Source organism: Schistocerca cancellata, chromosome 1, assembly GCF_023864275.1.
Source record: "Schistocerca cancellata isolate TAMUIC-IGC-003103 chromosome 1, iqSchCanc2.1, whole genome shotgun sequence".
NCBI lineage: Eukaryota > Metazoa > Arthropoda > Insecta > Orthoptera > Acrididae > Schistocerca > Schistocerca cancellata.
In genome coordinates, this window is record NC_064626.1 from 8,454,003 (window position 1) to 8,476,067 (window position 22,065).

A 22,065-nucleotide genomic window follows, 5' to 3' on the forward strand; every position below is an offset into this window, starting at 1 on the left:
GCGCCTCTGGCGTGCTGGAGGGCTAAGCGAGAAGGCGCCGTGCGTCGGCTAGGTGGGCCGGACACAGTGGCGGGATGTCGGCGTCGCCGGCAGCCCCACAGCCTGCGGAAGCGCTCCCGCTCCAGCGCCCTCTGTCCTCTCCGTGTCGATTCTGAGCCTGCCGCAATGCACTGTCACCTGCTCGATGGCGCTGATCTGTGATGTTTGAGGCCGTCCAGCTGTTTCACTTTCTTAGCTCAGCAGCGCCCTTCCCTGCACCAGTTTGAGATAATGTCAGTTTTTAACTGTTTCTCTCGCCTCTTGTTAACAATTTGAGACCGACTATACCATTTGATTGATTAAAAGGTAACGAATAAATGATTAAAATACAATTACTTAGTTGTCGAATTTCTTGCCAGAGTGCACGACAACACATGCGCCAATGACGTGTACTTATCAGGGTCCTGCGCCCTTGTAAGAGGAAATACCAAACGTGTTATAAAAGAAGTACGAACCCCGATCGGTTGTTCACAAGTTCGAGAGTTAAAATCCGTTGCGCAGAGTCCTCCCTAGGACCGAAATTAGGACTGGTAATAAACTGAAAATTTGTTGTATTTCAGACTCGGTGTGAATAAGTAATATAACTGACGTTGTTAATAAATAGTTAGCGCTCAGCGCTCTGCTGCAAAAAGTCTTCTCTATGGGGCGAAGTGACCCGCTTCATTACACGGACCAGTTTCTAAGTGTCTCCCACCTCGAGTTGGCAAAACTTCTCTGTTCCGACATGTGCGACACGGGGGCGTCTCTGGCCGTATCACGGCCGGCACGACCGGCGCCGAAGTCGACGCGGCATTCCGCAACGGTGGTTTCCGACAGGCGTGATGCCCCACACACACATTCTCATTCGCCTATGGATGTCTACCGGTGTTTGTCCTTCGGCGGCCGAGAAAACAATAACAGTGAATAACAGCACGTTGGTCCTGTTTGGTTGCATTTGGTAATAACGTCACCATAGTGGACTTTTCCACTTTTACCGCACGCAAGTCGGCCACACTAATCCCTTGCCTCCGTGTCGGTGCTTACATACCCGCACTGCATACACGCTGCAGCAACGCCCTGAAACAGAAACTTTTTGATCGACCCTTACGCGTTACTGTCACCCTTAAAACGGGTAAATAAATTAAAATAATACGAAAGTGGACGGCCGCCATACGTTGCCAGCGCCGGACGTCACACCCGGATCCCAGAGAGACATCACTCGTGACTGGAAAGAGGGTGGACCACAACGTCACAACTAAGAGGCGAATTTGTATCACAGTCAAGGGACTGGTACGAAGTCGACAGTTGCACGAAACATCGGGTACGTATTTTGCGGGACTTAATTTTATCCACTGAATCTGCACACAGCAGACGTGTCACGTATAGGATCTGGGCGAATGTGACGCTGTAGAAAAACTGAAAGAGGTGTTCTTCTAGTGTGACACAAACATGGCGCAGATGCAGCGAGCTGCGCAACACTAGACAACATCACACAAGTGTTGAAGTGCTTATTGGAACAAGTGACTATAAAAATTATGAACTTGTGTGCAACACAAACGGCTTTGTACACTTCTCATTTCGATATTCATGTGCAGGAGTGTAAGATTTCAAAAAGCGTAATGAGTGACAGTAATTATTCTGTCTATTGCTTGACGTTCATTTACGTTCCAACTGTCATTAAGAACGACTAGTATACTCGAAACTCGGAGTCCGAGAAGTAACTTGTAGAGTGCTGTACGGGTGCACTCTGAAGGGCGACAATAAACAGGATAAGTTCCCGTACTAATGTTGACGATGAACTGGAAAGTGGACGACCAATTGCCGCCGCCGAAAGCTCGATGCATTTAACGAGTAACGTAATACGTTTTTTGCACGTCCATCTTCCGCAGCAGCTGCGACGAATCAAACAATACTGGATTTTTGCTGTTTAGCTCATTTCAGTTTAAGTATATATACATATATATGTATATTTTTGAACAGACGCGTTTCGCTATTGTCTATAAAGCATATTCAGTGACGATCCTCGAAGTAAGGTACAGATAGTATGTCTCTTCATTTTGCTATTTATAGATTAGAAACAGAATTTGTTTTTATAAAATTGACGTACAAGTTAGCCACGGAATTTTCACGTTATAAGCTTTTTCTTTAGTTGTTAGCGGAGGTCCAAGTCCGAGGGAAACTCGGTTGCACATCCACAAAAGCAGCGTAGGAAAAATGAGGTTCATAAAAGCCGAAAAACGAAGAAAATCGTAAGTGCAACCAGTTTTTTTTTTCCGTCTCGGACCTTCGCTGACAACGAAGAAAAAAGCAGCGGACTCGAGAACGTGTAAAGAAGAGGCAAAAGTATCGTAAATAGATTGCACGCCAAGATTGAAAAAGATTTACAAATAAAAGCGAAAGAGCGTGTAGTGAAGGGAAGAGGTGTGAGACGGCGGCCCACCTGCTTGAGCGCGAGCGACCTGTCGCCGGAGAGGCCGTCGGCGTCGAGTCTGGCGCGCAGCGCGGCCGCCGCCTGCTGGTGCTGCTGCTGCTGCTGCTGCTGGAAGGTGAGCTCGGCCGTGGCCGTCGCGCCGTCCACGAGCGTGCGCGTGCTCGACGCCGACGCCGACAGCACGCGCCTCTGCTCCAGCTGCAGCGTGTCGGCGGCGACGGCGGCGACGGCGGCGACGGCGGCGGCGGCCGGCGGCGGCGGCGGCGGCGGCGACGGCGACGGCGGCGACGGCGAGTCGGGCTCGGGCGGGAACGTGACGACCGGCTCGTCGGCCGGGCCCGGCTGCTCGTCCAGCTCCTCGAGCGAGCCGCACGTGTGCAGCTGCCGGCAGCTGAAGTTGGCCGCGCTGCTCGAGATGTTCTTCATCTCCGAGATGCTCGACTTGAGCTCGGACAGGTCCGACTTCATGGACGACGCCTTCATCTCGCTGCTCGAGCTGCTGCTGCTGCTCGTGCTGGACGACGTCACGTGGTGGACGCGCGACGACGACGACGACGTCGACGACGACGACGTGGACGTCGAGCACGTCTTGGCGACGCGCGACGAGCTGCTGCTGCTGCTGGTGCTGGCGCTCGTCGCGTTGGCCACCATCTGTAGCAGAGGGTTAGCGAGGGTCGTGCAGCAGTAATCGCCACACTTCGTGGGTGTAAAGTATACGTCGAAATAAGAGTAAATTGCTTTATCTACTGGTTACAAAATAATGGTTCAAATGGCTCTGAGCACTGTGGGACTTAACTGCTGTGGTCATAAGTCCCCTAGAACTTTGAACTACTTAAACCTAACTAACCTAAGGACATCACACACATCCGTGCCCGAGGCAGGATTCGAACCTGCGACCGTAGCGGTCGCGCAGTTCCACACTGTAGCGCCTAGAACCGCTCGGCCACCCCAGCCGGCTCTTTCCTAGTTACGATGCGTAATGTAGGTAGGCATTATATGGCGCACCAGTACAGACTTCTGGCGTGTCGTTTTCGCCTGTTACTTTGTCCACCCCTCTACATTGATCGCTTGCTTACGGGACGAAATGCCTCTGTTTACTTGATTTCGTTTTGGCCCTTTGTACAACAGTACGGCGCTGCCGCTGTGTGGCGGCACTACGTGTATCACGTACATTCGTACGGCCGCAGTTCACAGACTGCAGTCGCCGTGTACAGTACGGTGGCGCACGTAGACGGTATGCACCAGAAGGCAGTGCTCGAGCGGCAGAGTACCAAACTGTGAGACTTTTCACAGCTATGGACAGGCGTTTACGGGAATACGATATTCGTGGTGTGACACGTTTAGGTTGGCCTCAACTGGATGGAGTGTTACGTGAAAATCTGACCACGAGCATCCGCCGTATACGTGCCACTGCAGCGGGTCCTCGATCGACTGTATGACGCCTGCTTCGGAGACAGCAGTTCCACTCGTTTCTTACGCAGAAGGTACAGGAGCTGAGATCTGTACACTACCCTACAAGTCAGAATTTCTTTCAGCGATTGCTCGAGCGGCATTCTGATGATCCACACTGTTCGGTCGTCGGACACCGTTTACGGATGAGAGCCTCTTTACCCGTGCGGGTACCGTAAATGCTCATAACGTGCACGTGTGAGCGAATGAGAATCCTCGCGTAACTACAGTGTGACGATGTCAACATAGTTTTGCAGTGAGCTCCCTGCCGCCGTTGGATAAGCAGCAGCCAGTAGCAAGTCGTACTCTTAGCTCAATTATTTGTTTCAATGTTTAATTCTTAATTTCTTTGCGTGTTCTTGGGTTTTTGCATAATTAACTTCAAAAATTTCGGGCGTATTATAGTACTTAAGAGTTGTAGCATCGCATTTTAGTACCCGTGTAGTGTAAATTCGCGTAGTCGTCAGTCATCTTTTTGTTTTCAACGGCTTGTGAGATAAAGAGAGGAAGAAAAATGTTAGGGGTGGATAGGGACTACGCCTGTTGTGTACGGATTCAGGGAGAATTGGCCACCGTCCGTAAACAGCTGGACACTGTGTCGGCCGTGATCGACAGTCTCCAGGCTGTTGCCCTGCGCCGCGCTGACACTGGGTCACCCGGGGCGAGCGCCTCGCCGCCCCTGGAACCTGCTGCATCGCCTGCCATCTCTGGTGCCACTGCGCCCTCGGATTCGGACGTCCGCCCGGCCGACACTTGCCTGACGGTGATTGGCGAACAGTGGCGGGGTCGCGGATCCCTGGGCGAAAGGCGGAAGTTGGTGCTAGCCGCAAGGCAGTACCCTTACGCCTCCGTAATACGTTTGAGGTACTGCCCACTGCTGAAAGTACCTCGCCTGTTGCGGCGGTGGCCGGTCCTGCTGAGAGGTCCGGACAAGCGCTGCTTGTCCTTGGGAGCTCCAATGTTTGGCGGACGGTGAAGCCCCTTAGGGATATGGCAGCTAAGGACGGCAAGAAAGCCAATGTGCACTCCGTGTGCATACCGGAGGGAGTCATCCGAGATGTGGAAAGGGTCCTTCCGGATGCCATGAAGGGTGCACGGTGCAACCAACTGCAGTTGGTGGCTCACGTCGGCACTAGTGACGTGTGTCGCTATGGATCGGAGGAGATTCTCTCTGGTTTCCGGCGGATATTAGAGTTGTCGAAGACTGCTAGTCTTGCTAGCGAGATGAAGACAGAGCTCACCATATGCAGCATCTTCGACAGGACCGATTGCGGACCTTTGGTACAGAGCCGAGTGGAGGGTCTGAATCAGACGCTCAGACTGTTCTGCGACCGTGTAGGCTGCAGATTCCTTGACTTGCGCCATAGGGTGGTGGGGTTTCGGGTTGCGCTAAATACGTCGGGTGTCCACTACGCACAGGAGGCAGCTAAACGGGTAGCAGGGGCTGTGTGGCGTGGACGTGGACTGGGCGGTTTTTTAGGTTAGACAGTCTCGGGAAAGATAAACAAGGGCTCTAGTCTCAAAGGGTACAGGGCACAGAGATGACGAGGATCAACCAAGCAACAGTCGGTATTGTAGTTGTGAACTGTCGTAGCTGTGTTGGAAAAGTACCAGAGCTTCAAGCGCTGATAGAAACCAATGAAGCTGAAATCGTCAAAGGAACAGAAAGCTGGCTAAAGCCGGAGATAATTTCTGCCGAAATTTTTACAGGGGCGCAAACCGTGTTCAGAAAGGATAAATTTAATAAAGTAGGTGGTGGTGTGTTAGTGTCTGTTGGTAGTAGTTTATCTTGTAGTGAGGTTGAAATAGTTACTGCTAATTACTATCGGTAGAGGTTATACTCAACAGCCGTACCAAAATAATAATTGGCTCCTTCTACCGACCCCCCCCCCCCTCCCGACTCAGTTGATGTAATAGCTGAACGGTTCAAAGAAACCTTGAATCTCATTACAAATAAGTACCCCACTCATACAGACTCATAAAGACTTCAATCTACCCTCGATTTGTTGACGAAAATACATGTTCAAAGCCGGTGGTAGACAGAAAACATCTTCCGAAATTGTACTACATGCTTTCTCTGAGAATTACTTTGAACCATTAGTTCGTTAGCCCACACGAATTGTAAATGGTTGCGAAAACACACTTGACCTCATAGCAACAAATAATCATGATCTAATAGAGAGTGTCATGACGGATACAGGGATTAGTGAACACAAGGTCATTGTAGCGAGGCTCAAAACCATATCAACCAAAACCACTAAAGATAAACGCAAAATATATCTATTTAAAACAGCAGATAAAAATTCGCTTGATGCCTTCCTAAGAGAGAATCTCCATTCCTTCCGAGCTAATTATGTAAGTGTAGACCAGATATGGCTCAAATTCCAAGATGCAGTATCGACACCAATAGATGTAGTCATACCGCATAAGTTAATAAGAGACGGGACTGGTCCACCATGGCATACAAATCACGTCAGAACACTGTTGCAGAAGCAGCGAAAAAAGCATGCCAAATTCAGAAGACTGGCCAAGTCTCACGAGAGCCCGAAATTTAGTGAGGACGTCAGTGCGAGATGCTTTTAATAGTTTCCACAATGAAACATTGTCTCAAAATATGGTAGAAAACCCGAAGAGATTCTGGTCATTTGTAAAGTACACCAGTGGCAAAAAACGGTCAATAACGTCACTGCGCGATAGCGATGGAAATGTTACCGACGATGGTGCCACTAAAGCGAAGTTACTAAATACAGTTTTCTGTAATTACTTCACGAAAGAAGACGAAGTAAATATTCCAGAATTCGAAACCAGAACAGCTGTTAGCATGAGTGACATAAAAGTAGATATCTTAGATGTTGCGAAACAACTCAAATCACTTAAGAAAGGCAAGTCTTCCAGTCCAGATGGTATACAAGTCAGGTTCCTCTCATCTATATCTACATCTACATCTACATCCATACTCCACAAGCCACCTGACGGTGTGTGGCGGAGGATACCTCGAGTACCTCTATCGATTCCCCCTTCTATTCCAGTCTCGTTCGTGGAAGGAAAGGTTGTCGGTGTGCCTCTGCGTGGGCTCTAATCTCTCTGATTTTATCGTCATGGTCTCTTCGTGAGATATACGTAGGAGGGAGCAATATACTGCTTGACTCCTTGGTAAAGGTATGTTCTCGAAACTTCAAGAAAAGCCTGTACCGAGCTACTAAACGTCTCTCTTGCAGAGTCTTCCACTGGTGTTTATCTATCATCTCCGTAACACTTTCGTGATTACTGAATGATCCTGTAACGAAGCTGGCTGCTCTCCGTTGGATCTTCTCTATCAACCCTATCTGGTACGGGTCCCACACTGGTGAGCAGTATTCGAGCAGTGGGCGAATCAGTGTACTGTAACCTTCTTCCTTTGTTTTCGGACTGCATTTCCTTAGGATTCTTCCAATGAATCTCATTCTGGCATCTGATTACCCGACGATTAATTTTATATGGTCATTCCATCTTAAATCTCTCCTAATGCCTATCCCAGGTAATTTATGGAATTAACTGCTTCCAGTTGTTGACCTGCTATATTGTCAGCTAAATCATAAAGGATCTTTCTTCTGTGTAATAGCAGCACATTACATTTGTCTACATTGAGATTCAATTGCCATTTCCTGCACCATGCGTCAATTCGTTGCAGATCCTCCTGCATTTCAGTACAACTTTCCATTGTTACAACCTCTCGATATACTACAGCATCATCCGCAAAAAGCCTCAGTGAACTTCCGATGTTATCCACATGGTCATTTATATATATTGTGAATAGCAACGGTCCTAGTGATGGTGAGCTCGTGAATGAGTCGTTCAAATGAAAGCTTCACTCCAGTGAAGTGTGAACTAACCACTCAATTTCAATGAACTGGTACTTCAGACTCTTCAGAGATAGCACACTCCACACTTTTTTCTAGTTCACTCACTCTCTTCCCCTCTCCCTCACCCACTACATCGGCGCTACGTCACTCATTCTCCCTTCACTTCAGTCCTCCCTCTACTACCTGTCGACGAATCGCGCCGTGTTTGTGGGGAACGATAGGTTTAGGAGGGGTTGGATGGTGAGGGGCGAGGGGAAGGCAGCGTCAGCTGCTTCCTGCAGTGCTGCCATCATTACCCGTGACTTTTTGTGCAGTAACACTTCGCGTCTACGGGTAGCCTACCGTTGGCAGCGCTTGCACACAAATGAATATTAAAGATACAAACGAAGAGGCTGGCTGTGTCAGCACGAGCAGCCAACATGAAAATAAAAGGTTTGTTAATAACACTGACAGAGCGATTTTACTTGAAATCGTACCAATGACTACAGGTGACAGTTTACGTTTTGAATGTGGAGGGTTATTACTCTCAACAACAATAAAATCTACAGGAAAACTTCTGAATAATTACTTAACGTAGGTGTATAGACTTTGTGACAGTGGTAAACATACTCATTCTATTTTGCATTACATTTTAAAAGGAACATAAAATTGGACTGGATTTCGTTGGTAGCCCTAATTTTCAGTCCACGAATACAACAAATAATGTTTCACTTGTCAGATAAAGACTTTTTTGGGAGCTTCATGAAAAAATGTCGAGCAAGATTAAATGTATCACCTTCTTTATATGTGACAGGCTTCTCTGTTTATCTTTCCTTTGTCCCCTTCGACCATGCTCTATTTAAGTTAACTCAGACGCTGTAAGGGCGTAAAACGTTGCGTGCACGTTACTGCATAGTTCGACCATCTGTTGGCAAAATTATGAAGTATTACGAAGCTGTATTGTACGAGCGAGGCGAAGCGAGCGTAGCCGCGGCTGAGCGGCGAACTGGGCAAGTTCGCCAGGCTTCCGTACTACGTGAATGAACTACTTCATTTGAACGCTTCACAGCAAAGAGTGAAACGAATGAAGTAGTTCACGGGAATGAACGAGTTCGACCCATCTCTAAACGGTCCTACGACACTCCCCTACAGCACACCTGAAATCATTCTTACTTCGGAAGTCTTCTCTCCATTGAGAATGACATGCTGCGTTCTGTTATCTACGAACTCTTCAATCCAATCACACAATTGGTCTGATAGTCCATATGCACTTACTTTGTTCATTAAACGACTGTTGGGAACTGTATCGAACGCCTTGCGGAAGTCAAGAAACACGGCATCTACCTGGGAACCCGTGTCTATGGCCCTCTGAGTCTCGTGGACGAATAGCGCGAGCTGGGTTTCACACGACCATCTTTTCCGAAACCCATGCTGATTCCTTCAGAGCAGATTTCTAGTCTCCAGGAAAGTCATTATACTCGAACATAATACGTGTTCCAAAATTCTACAACTGATCGACGTTAGAGGTATAGGTCTATAGTTCTGCACATCTGTTCGACATCCCTTCTTGAAAACGGGGATGACCTGTGCCCTTTTCCAACCTTTTGGAACCCTACGCTCTTCTAGAGACCTACGGCACACTGCTGCAAGAAGGGAGGCAAGTTCCTTCGCGTACTCTGTGTAAAATCGAACTGGTATCCCAACAGGTCCAGCGGCCTTTCCTCTTTTGAGCGATTTTAATTGTTTTTCTATCCCTCTGTCATCTATTTCGATATCAACTATTTTGTCATCTATGCGGAACAACAGTGCAGTCTTCCTCTGTGAAACAGCTTTGGAAAAAGACATTTCGTATTTCGGCCTTTAGTCTGTAATCCTCTGTTTCAGTTCCATTTTGGTCACAGAGTGTCTGGACATTTTGTTTTGATCCACCTACCGCTTTGACAATATCGTTATTGTGCAACACAGCTAGCTCTTTATTCCCATGACGTAATGAGTGCTGTCGATAAGGGATCTCAAATCGATTCCATATTCCTAGATTTCCAGAAGGCTTTTGATACCGTTCCTCACAAGCGACTATTAATCAGATTGAGTGCATATGGAGTATCGTCTCAGTTGTGTGACTGGATTCGTGATTCCCTCTCAGAGAGGTCACAGTTCGTAGTGATAGACGGTAAATCATCGAGTAGAAAAGAAGTGATATCTTGCGTTCCGCAAGATAGTGTCATAGGCCCTCTGCTGTTCCTGATTTACGTAAATGATCAAGGTGATAATCTGAGCAGCCCCCTTAGATTGTTAGCAGATGACGCTGTAATATACCGTCTAGTAAAATCATCAGACGATCAATTCCAATTACAAAATGATCTAGAGAGAATTTCTGTATGGTGCGAAAAGTGGCAAGTGGCATCCATATGAGTTCTAAAACAAGTCGGATAAATTTTGGGTATACGATAAATCGCACAAATCTAAGGGTTGTTAATTCGATTAAATACCTAGGAATTACAATTATGAGCAACTTAAATTGGAAAGACCACATAGATAATATTGTGGTGAAGGCAAAACAAAGACTGCGCTTTGTTAGCAGAACACTTAGAAGATGCGACAAACCCACTCGAGAGACAGACTACATTACACTTGTCCATCCTCTGCTGGAATATTGCTGCGCGGTGTGGGATCCTTATCAGGTAGGATTGAAGGAGGACATCGAAAAAGTGCAAAGAAGGGCAGCTCGTTTCGTGTTATCGCCCAATAGGGGTGAGTGTGTCACTGATATGATACGCAAGTTGGGGTGGCAGTCACTGAAACAAAGGCGGTTTTCTTTGCGGCGAGATCTATTTACCAAATTTCAATCACCAATTTCTCTTCCGAATGCGAAAATATTTTGCTGGCACCCACCTACGTAGAGAGAAATGATCATCATAATAAAATAAGAGAAATGAGAGCTCGAACGGAAAGATTTAGGTGTTTCTTTTTCCCACGCGCCATTCGAGAGTGGAATGGTAGAGAAATAGTTTGAAAATGGTTCGATGAGCCATCTGCCAGGCACTTACGTGTGAATGGAAGAGTAACCGTGTAGATTTAGATGTAGATGAACATTTACCGTTGTTCCGCAGCACCTGACTGGCAGAGTGTACCGACAGCTTTGGAACATGCATCTGGTGGTCTGCTTTATGATGTACCTCTCCCTACACGAACCAACTTACAGTTCATGCATGGCGCTGACCCTACAAATTTCAGTCAGGAGGCAAAAGCATGTCTCGAACTCACTTATTGTTGAGTTAGATAACCCACTTGCTACTGTAAGAGCCATCTAGCGGCAGTTTTAAAACAGGGCAGGTCAGACAGTCCGCTATAGTCTGCTCCCTTTGTGTGTGCGGAAATGGGCTTCCCAGGTCCTTTGTGGTCGGCCAGCAGGTAGCTCGGAGACTCTGCGGCGAGCAGACGAATGTCTCGCCCAGTTCTCGGGCACTTTGTGCACTGTTAGATATTGCTGAGTAGCATCTGTAAAGTAATACGGAGTAAAGTGTCTGTGTACTAAAGAAACTGTCTTCGCTCTAATTATTGTGAGTGGAAGCAGGGCGAGGACGCTGAGTCCTCTCACACTGCACGCTCGAAACTTAATACAGTAACGCAGGACCAGAGAACTGTGAGTGAAGTGCGTGCACTCACGTACACGAGTGTTCAGGTCGTGCAGGACCAGTTGCTTGGCCAGCCAGATTCCGGATCTTATCCCCCAGGGCTTTTACGTTTGGGGCCGTCTCAAGGAGCACGTGTACGATATTGATACCGTGACCGTAGCCCGACTACAACACAGGGTTGAAAGTCACTACGCAGCTGTGCAGAACGAGGTGAACGGACCTGCTACATTCCACGAGCCGTGAGGTGTCGAGAACGTCGCTGTCTCCGTCTGAACTGATATCGTTATGAATATGTTCTTGCGTAAATACACAGTGAGTAGCTGTGTTGAATTTCGGGTCCCTTAGTGACGCTGCTCTCTCACAGGAATTAATGTTGTGTTGTTTGTGTTGCACTTGTGATTCCTTCTCTACTGCAATACTCTGAAATAAATTAATTTCAGCCAAAACTTTATTTAACATTTTACGCTTATTTTGATCCATACATTACATCCACGATGTATGCACTTAAGAGTTGCCAAGAATTAATTTTGTGTTGGTTGTGATGCACTTGTGATCTTTACCCTACTGCATAGCTTTGAAACAAAGTAATTTGAGACAAAAATTTATTTAACATTTTATCCTTATCTTGAGGAATACCTGTATAACACAATATTAAGAGGATGTGTACGACTTAATGATGAACCCAGAAATTCCACACGGACAGACTGGAACAAGCTTTACAGTAAACAAAGATCCCAGTGTCCTTCGCCACAAGCATCGCAGCATTGTTTCTGTACATACATCCACATAGGAATCGCCACCACACAACCAATACGTATTTTCTCAACACATCGTAGACAAATAAATTGAAACAAGTGCCTTAATGCAAAGAACATTGCTTTTCTGTGTTCTCCTACGTCCACGTAGCATTTGTTTGGACATGGCATTATGTAATCAAGTAGACGGTAATCTCACAGCTGTTTCTCTGATGATGAACAGCAACGATGAACAAAATGCAGTGACTATAGCAAATTGTACAGACACAATTTATAATGCCTTTCGTATTCCTGCTAAGCGTAAAGCAAGGAAGAAAAATTGTCTTCGTGGTGCACTTTCGTGACTCCACTGCGCGGCTGTCAGTGTTCGCGGACACGAATGTTAATGCTTCATAGCCCGGGCCCCGGCAGGCGGGCCGCTGCGGGTGTTTGCACAGATAAAGCGGACTCGAAGGTTGCGACGACGCACCTTTGTTCCGAGCAGCTGGCAGTGATAACGCGACAGGTCGTGTTTTGCGCGTCACTTTCCTTTCGCACGAGCTCCGGAGGCGGAGATAAGTTCCCACAGCCCGCTGCCGCGCAGCCAGGCGAGGAAACCTGCGACGACACAGGCGCGTTCACTCCGCGCTACATTTCAGTCTTTTTGAGTTCACTGTCTGAAACATTATTTGACACGGTTTTACTTATTTATTGGTTTTATTTACACGTCAAGTTCCGTAGGGCCAAAATGAGGAGCAACTCTCAAGGTCATGGGAAGTGTCAGTACATGAGATTACAACATAAAAGTGAAAATCAAATGTTTATGGACATGTTTATGAGCCCGAAAAAAGTCAGTCTATATGTTTAAGTAAACGCAGTCAACAGTACGACAAGAATCAGCTTCAAGGAACTCCTCGACAGAAGAAGTGACCCATAACGAAACACTTCAGCTTCGATTTGAAAGCTCGTGGATTACTGCTAAGATTTTTGAATTCGAGTGGTAGTTTATGGAAAATGAATGCAGCACTATACTGCACGCCTTACTGCACAAGAGTTAAGGACGTCCGATCCAAATGCAGGTATGATTTCTGCCGAGTATGAACTTACTGAAAGTTTCTTATTATTGGGAATAAGCTAATATTGTTAACAAGAAATGACAGTATGTCGTAATAAACAGACTCGTGAACAGGGGTTGACAAGAGGTTAGTGAACTTACACCACTTCAGATACGTTTCCAATAGTAAAAATGGCAGCATTAAGTTTCTGAACAAGAACCTGAACGTCGGCTTTCCACGACAGTTTACTATCTATCTACTAATTTGAACTGTTCAGTTTCACTAATCATATGCCCACTCTGTGAAATTAAATCGCCAGGTTTTGTGGAATTGTGTGTCAGAAAATGTAAAAGCTGAGTCTTACTGTGATTTAGCGTTAGTTTATTTTCTACAAGCCACGAACTTAGGTAATGAAGTGCACTACTTGAAACCGAGCCAATATCGCACACTGCTACCAAGCTGGTACCATCAGCAAACAGGAATATTTTAGAGCTACCCGTAACACTAGAAGGCATTCATTTATATAAGTAAGGCACACTCATCCCTGGGGCATCCCCCACGTGACCATATCCCACTCAGACACCACATCACAGCCATTCTCAACATCGTGAATAATGACCTTTTGCTGTCTGTTGCTAAAGTAAGAGGTGAACCAACTGTGAGCTACTCCCCGTACTCCGTAATGGTCCAACTTCTGGAGCAATATTTTGTCATTAACACAATAAAATGCCTCAGTTAAATCAAAAAATATGCCTAACGTTCGAAACCTTTTGTTTAACCCACCCAGTACCTCACAGAGAAAAGAGAATATCGCATTTTCAGTTGTAAAAAGCCGAACTGTACATTTGATAGCAAATCGTGTGATGTTAAATGATCAATCATCCTTACATACACAGCCTTTTCAATAACTTAAGCTAACACTGATGGCATAGATATAGATCTAAAATTGTCTACATTATCCCTTTCTCACTTTTTATAAAGCGGCTTTACTACTGAGTACTTTATTCGTTCAGGAAATTGGCCATTCCTAAAGGAAAAATTACAAATATGGCTAAAGACAGGACTAACATGTGCAGCACACTACTTTAATTTCTGCTAGGCTCTCCATCATATCCATGAGAGTCTTTAGTTTTCAGTGATTTAATTATTGACTCAATCTCCCCTTACTCTGTATCACAGAAGAGTATTTCAGACATCAATCTCGGAAAGCCATTTGCCAAGACAGTCATATGATTCCCTGTAGAAAATAAATTTTTATTTAATTCACCAGCAATGCTCAGAAAATGCTTGTTAAATACTGTACATATACCTGATTTATCAGTAAGAGAAATATTTTTACTACGAACTAACTTTATATCATCGACCTTGTGCTGCTGACCAGACACTTCCTTGACAACTGACCATATGGTTTTAATTTTATCCTGTGAATTAGCGATTCTGTTTGCATACCACGTACTCTTTGCCTTCCCAATGACATTTTTAAGCACCTTACAATACTGTTTGTAACGGGCTACTGAAGGTTGCCTGTGACTACTTCTAACATTTTGATATAATTCCCGCTTTGTTCTACATGATATCCCACTAGTCAGCCAACCTGGTTGCCTAATACGGCTGGTATCAGGTTTAGAACGTTCTAATGGAAAACAACTCTCAAAGAGCATGAGAAATGTGTTAAGGAAAGCATTATATTTATCATCTACGCTATCGGCACTATAAACATCTAGGCACTACAGTCTGGAACCGAGCGACCACTACGGTCGCAGGTTCGAATCCTGCCTCGGGCATGGATGTGTGTGATGTCCTTAGGTTAGTTAGGTTTAAGTAGTTCTAAGTTCTAGGGGACTGATGACCTCAGAAGTTAAGTCCCATAGTGCCAGAGCCATTTTTGAACTATAAACATCCTGCAGCACTTGTTCCTCGACAAGGTTTAAAAAATTCTGTATTGCTGTTGGATTAACTTTCCTACATAGCTTGTAATTATATGTGACATTTGTTTGCACACAAAAGCCTTTTAGTGATAAAATTTGTGCATCGGGGTCTGAAAGGCCATTCGGTCGTTTGGTAACAGAATGCCCATCTAGTAATGAAGAATGAATAAAAATATTGTCTATGACTGTGCTATTGTTCCACTGCACCCTAGTTGAGATCCCATGAATTTAGGAGATCTATCAACATCCTTTTTCTTGCACCATGATATACAAAATTTATATTGATATATGGTAATTGCTTCTCTCCTTCGAAACATTACGTCCTCTGAAGGTGAGCCCTTAGTTAAAGCGACTTCCTTTAAGCAGGTATACAGATCAGCCGATTTCAATCTAAAAAAAGGTGCAGCTCTAACACCAAGTACTACAGAAATTTTTTCACGAGTGATCCCACTACCATCCACTACACTGTTACCTATAGGCTTTGCCAGCCTCCCCTTCCCGTACCTATTGAGGTGCAGGCAATGCCTAGTGAAACCCCATCTGGCACCACTGAAATGTACCCAATGCCCTCTGTCATCAGCGCCCGCCGAGGGACATTTTAACGCGCCCAACATCCGTATTAAGTTGAGGCCGGTCGTGACGCGGAAACAGATGCACGAAATGCACATTAGTGCCACCAGTTTGGGCAGCTATCTCTACCTGGTCACCGCCTACATCATACTCCCCGTCCCTGTCGAGGCTGTTCCCTGCTCCACCCCACTATCACTACCTGATCATCCTTCGAAAAATTCCTACATAACTCCCCTATGCTGTCAGTCACCTGAGCTAACCCTGCACTAGGCTTCACAATACTGGCGACCTAGTACTCACTCCCCAGCACTTCCTGCGACTGCCCCCACCTCTAGCGTCCGAACTACCTAGCAGCACAACCTTCTTCTTTCTGTTACACTTTGCAACTGACCTAGGCTTCCTAACTGCTGAGGACTGCTGCATTTTCCCTACACTTACAGTTACAAGGGGCTCCTCTCCACTCAACTCTGACAGATGGTCAAATCTATCTCTCGGTATTTGGCATAATTTGGTCTGGATTCGAGTAAAACTTTTCTTTTTCAGCACGAGAGTTAATCAGATACAGACACAAAAAAGAATGAGAGAACCGAGGCTTGTAGATGATAGGATACCTTCAAAAACACATCTCGGTAATGCTGGCGGACGGTGTTTGCTCTCGCGTTGTTCTCCATGAAATAACCGTAGTGGTTACTTCTATGAAAGAAAAACGCAGCATATTGTTTACATACGTGTCAGAAGTTACGGTTTCGAGAAAAGAAGACGGTCCCTGTGGTGTCACCGTCAGACACCACACTTGCCTTTAAATCGGCCGCGGTCCGTTAGTGTAGCCGGACCCGCGTGTCGCCACTATCAGTGACTGCAGACCGAGCACCGCCACACGGCAGGTCTAGTCTAGAGAGACTCCCTACCACTCGCCCCAGTTGTACAGCCGACTTTGCTAGCGATGGTTCACTGTCTACATATGCTCTCACTTGCCGAGACGACAGTTTAGCATAGCCTTCAGCTACGTCATTGGCTACGACCTAGCAAGGCGCCATATTCCGTTACTATTCTGAACAGATAATATTGTGAATCGTGTACCGTCAAGAGCGACGTTCGTCATTAATGGATTAAAGTTAAGTACCAAACTAATTACGTCCGCTTTCTGAATTCTAATTCCTTGTCATGTTCCAGACCTCACGTCAGTATAGTCCTTCCCTCCTCACGCCAGCCTGCGTGAGCTAAAACGCGTGCATTTCGGCCTCCTCTAGTAACACGGTGTTGGCTCTTCTGCCAACCCAACAGTCCCAATAGTGTTGGACTAATTGCACAGAACACTTGAGTTTGCACACCTCGATGTAGCAGACGCGGATCTTCACACCAGCGTCCATCGTTCAGTTAGTTCGTGCAGCCCACTAAAAGCAACGCCGTGTTTCAGCAGAAGAGAAGAGCGTCCATCGGCCAGAGACTGCAACAGTGGCACCGTCAGCACGGCAGAGTTAGGCAGGTGCCGGTCTCAAGTGCGGTGTGCCAGCTTTCTTTCTGAGGCCGCTCTTAACGAGCCTCTCCGCTTTCGGTTTGCTACGAGGCGTGCGCAGGCTGTGTCCGTCACTGACTGCTACCCGCTCGGGTGATGCGGGGAGGGGAGGGGAGGGGGCACGTGGAGGACGCATCGTTTTCCGCACAGCACTCGCGTCGAGCGTGAATCGCCCTGCTCTAGTGTCAATCGTAATTTGAGAAACATCTCTCGATTACAACAAGCATCGATTTTGAGCAAATTGGAAAAGATGAGAATCGAAACATTGACATTTCGCTTACCGAAAGATGCTGAAAATTATGTGCACTATTATGGAGGTCCTCTGCAAAATCGTCGAGGAAACAAATATATTAGAAACACCAACTGAATGAATAGGAAACGTTAGACGACACGTGGAGAATAATGTCCGTGGTACTCTAGACGGCAAAAACTGTACGGGAAGACAGAAACTGTAATTTATGAATAACATATGTTATTCTAGGATAAACAATTTACCATTGGAGAGCAATAAGGGAATCATTGCGGGCTCCATGAAATGGGCCACAATACTCGTACAAAAAAGTGTTCGTCGGTTATAAAAGAGAGAAGACTGTTGCTGCCGGCCTATGCAGGCTAGACTGTGCCGGGGGTGGCGCGCCTGCGTCCACTAAGAGCGACGCGAGGCGCGCTGGCGGCGGCGCAGCTGACGGCGGCGCGCACTCCAGCCCTGCCAGCAGTCCCAGTGGTCCACAGTTGTACAGGTTCTTCTGCACCATTTTCAGAGGACGAACTGGCAAATACCGTAGCAAAAAATAAGAGTAAGAGTACATTACGATATTCAAAGCCATAATATGTTCTTATCTTTAGTGTGCTCTTCAAATCTAGAAGGCATAGTATCAGTTTCAGCTAGGACTGAAAAAAAGATACGCAGGACACTGATTATTTTTTGTTGTTTTTCAAGAAATAACGTTCGCTCGTAAACACAGCTACAGAAAATAAATTTAAAAGCCTAATCTTCAACTGACGAAATTCGTACGAAACGTTGAATCTACATTATTTTATTATTCGGAGGCCGTCATTGGGGACCACATGTAACTGTTTCAAAATACTTGCGCGATTCGTAACAGTAATTAACCACTTCTGACTACGATGTGCATTTTCTTACTGTTACAATACTAAATGAAGGTAAGACCATCGACAACAAATTTACCGTTGAATACCTCTGCTCGTTTTACAACAGAAGAAAACAAAATGAATATTCAGCAGATCCACTAGTTTCGGAACAAAGGGCAATAAAATACCACCCAGGATCTCGAACACGAAGTAGATTTCGTGGTCAGAGCCTAAGTAACTGGAGACGTGGCAAACAAAGCCACGACGAGATAAGCGCCGACTCCCCTCAGTCCTGCGGCAGGACTTTGTGTGCTTCACTGCCAAAACCAGCGACACTGCGCAGACAGAGCAGAAAAACGTGTGACTCGGATCTTGTGAGCGTAACGATCGAAAAATCATTAGCTGAGCGCGAAACAGGGAGGAAAAGAGAACACCAGTTTACTTAGCTTTTATCGCGGATTCTACGAGGCCGCTAGCTCTCGCTGACCCGGAAGTGCCAGTGCTGGCGCCCTCAGGGTTGGCTGCCGGGTCGCCAGGGAGACGGACCGCACTGCGCTCTGCGCTCCGTCCGGCCGCCTTCCGACGCGCCACCCCGCGGCCGACGCTTCCCAAGCACTCTCTCACAGTTCACAAAGATGGTTCAAATGGCTCTGAGCAGTATGGGACTTAACTTCCGTGGTCATCAGTCCCCTAGAACTTAGAACTACACAAACCTAACTAACCTAAGGTAAGGACATCACACACATCCGTGCCCGAGGCAGGATTCGAACCTGCGACTGTAGCGGTCACGCGGTTCCAGACTGAAGCGCCTAGAACCGCACAGCCACACCGGCCGGCTACTCTCACAGTGACTCGCTACAAAACGACTCGAGGCCAACCAACGGTTGCAACTGCTTCCAGAGTCTGTCGCGAAGCCTTTCCGAATTCCCGACTTTTCCAATCAATTCCAATACCCTGAGAATTTCCGATTTTCCAGAAGAGTTTCCATCCTGTTCTCGTCCATACTATTCGTGTTCCATATAACGCCACACTCGTGACATATACTTTCGAGACAGCCTTCGCAATATTTAAATTCACGTTAGAATTTTACCCTTTCAGACCGTAGTTTCTACTGCAGGAAGGAATATTTTTCTTTATATGGTAATGCTCTTAGGTGACTTTTAATGACTTCAGGTGCAATATTTATGTAAAAATATGTACCCGTTTAGAAAACATACTTTGTACACTTGTCTTCATTTTATGGGCTAACGTAACTAATTACGGAATATTCTCTATCTTAATAGACTGTAAAATGCCCAGTCAATAATTACCGTACAAAACAACACTGATAATATTCAGTTATGCAGTGGAATGTAGCGAACCAATCAGATCCGTAAATCGTGGTGGTCACTAGCTTCTGCGCACTGATTGACTAGTCGATATTTTCACAGCTGGCGGCAGGGTTAAGCATTCACAGATCTGTACCTCGGTTATCCACTGGAAAAAATACTTGTACTGCAGCTAAGACAAAGTGAAAGCTGATCTACCTAATTGTAGCACAGGGTCTGAAAGCAGAGCAGTGTACGTGTTTTTCGGAGCAGCTGTTCTCGGAACTGCCGGTATGTTATATTATCTTCACTTCGGCCGTCGTCATTTGTTTGGCTGCTTAAACAGCCGACATAATCTATTACGTTTAGTGTCTCGTGTCCTAATATAATTTCGACACTGTCACACGATTTGATTCGAATACATTAAAATAAAACAGACAGTTTTGTTGGTGCTTATTTTCTACGGTACCGTACACCCCACTAAGCAGATTTCCCAAGTCCTCAGCCGTATTTCTACAAAGCTATATTATGAGGAAAGTCACAGGATCAGTAGTCGCGGCGTGCTTCTGCATTTCTCCGGACCCAGAGCCGATTTTGACGCAGCTCTGCTTTTATCACTCCTTCCATTCCTTTACAAAGTCTCGCACTTGTGAGCACATGCCGCGTATCCTATTGAAATGGCATTGCATCTCAGAGTAGCACTTGGAATCTACGTCCCTAGTTACTTGTCGGATGTATTTCCCTGTCGTTTTTATCCTCTGCAGCTCCCTCTAGTACCGCGCAAATTATTCCCCAATGTCTTGACAGATGTCCTGTCATCTTGTCCATTCTTGTTTTCCCTGTATTCCTTCTCTCTACGATTCTGCACAGTACCTCCTCATTCCTTACGTTATCATTCCACCTAATTTTCAACATTCGGACTTTCTTTTTTTATTGCACGTACAGGCTAGGTGGAGGAAATGGTGTACGCTCGTAGTGAGAGGACTGGTGCAGACAGAGGGATCGGCGCTGCGGCCGCGGCTGTGGAGGACGTGGCAGCGCAGCGCCGGCAGCCGCGCGGCTTGCGCAACGCGACGGGCTGCAGGCGGCCTTGGCAGAGAGGCGCGGAGAGGAGAGGAGAGGACAGGCGCGGCCAGCGGAGAGCACGGCCCAGCTCTCGCCGAGAGGCCGCAGTTCCGCTGCCGACTGCCAGCCAGGGCGGCGGCGGGCGTCGCCGCTTTGCCACTCGCTCTCCCAGGTGGCAGCTCTATCCGACACGTCCACTCACGAGGCTACAGCTCGCCACGTCGTTTAAATATTTAGGGCTAACGCTAGGCATCAATACGAAATGGCATCGACACGTATAGTCTGTAATAGGCAGGGCTTAGGGTTGGGCAGCCGCAGAAACGATATACAATATACAACGGCCAGTCGTGTCGCAGTGTGGACAGTGCTTACTGAGCCGCTGTGAGGACACCTTGCCTCCCTCCAACTGTTACGAGGGCAACTTAAAGGGTACCGGCTCGAAGGAAGCCGGAATTCCTCAGCCGAAACGCTGTCGGATACGTGTAGAGAACACGTATTCGAGCGACACCGCCGTACCTGTACGTGGCGTAGCGGACCTTCAGTGAGACGGACAGAGGCGGCCGCAGCCTGCCCTCAGAATGCACGGCCAGCCCCGCGCCCCTCAGCGGCGCGCACGGCGTTACGGGCAGACAGGAACGACGCTCGTAACGAGACTGTTCGGAAGTAGCAGCTGCGAAACACGCTAATCTCGGGTGGATGCGATACGGCTGGTTTGTTCTGGTGTTCACTTTGCAAAACCGAGAGTGTTATCGGTTAAACTGCTGTGGCCAACAAGTCCTCTTTAGGCCTACGGCACAAATAAAGCATATTACGATAGCGATTGTCCAACTATGAGAATCCGAAATTGGACTGCAATTTTCATAAAGCGTGAGAATCCTTCAGAAAGGCAGAAGCAATTTAACTGAATGTGTCGATTTTGAAATTTGTGTGTGGATCAGTCCCAAAATAGGCGAGCCCTCAGCAAATGCACACTACCTCGTCAAAAGTAATGATGCACACATTATCTGATTACTGTGGTATGTAAGTGTTGTTAAGAGGGTAAAAAGCATATCTATTGAGTCACCCGAGAGCGCAAACCCAAAGGGCTGTACGAATCGTAGAACAGTAGCCTTTTCTCGCGTGCAACAAAAACCGTACTGTCAATTGTTAAAGAGAGCATCAAAATTGAAATAGATTCTAACTTAGCCAGTCATCCAGTTTGGCTTTAGATTAGGGAAAACAGAGAATCAGTATTGGCACTATTATAAATTTTCGAATAGCGATTACAACTAAACAGAAAAAAAACATGTATTACATTGACTGACCCAAAAAAAGCATTTTGCATCGTTGGTTGCAAGTATTTAAGGTAGTGCACTAAGTAGGAGTTGTCTGGAAACTGAGAAGAGTACAAAAGTCAAAGTACTGAAGGCAAGAAAGAAGCAAAATCAGATGCGCACTAAGACGC

The 22,065-nt window shown here is 46.5% G+C and overlaps 1 protein-coding gene across 5 annotated transcripts in view; it reads right to left on the reverse strand.

The window, feature by feature from the left end:
• LOC126163955 (NAD(+) hydrolase sarm1) overlaps positions 1-22,065 on the reverse strand; it is a 1,073,782-nt gene that overhangs the window by 132,036 nt on the left and 919,681 nt on the right. For all 5 annotated transcript variants that reach the window (XM_049920199.1, XM_049920200.1, XM_049920201.1 and 2 more), the window contains one exon: positions 2,459-3,100. In XM_049920199.1, the coding sequence (XP_049776156.1) occupies positions 2,459-3,100 (642 nt within the window). The remainder of the gene's footprint in view (positions 1-2,458; positions 3,101-22,065) is intronic.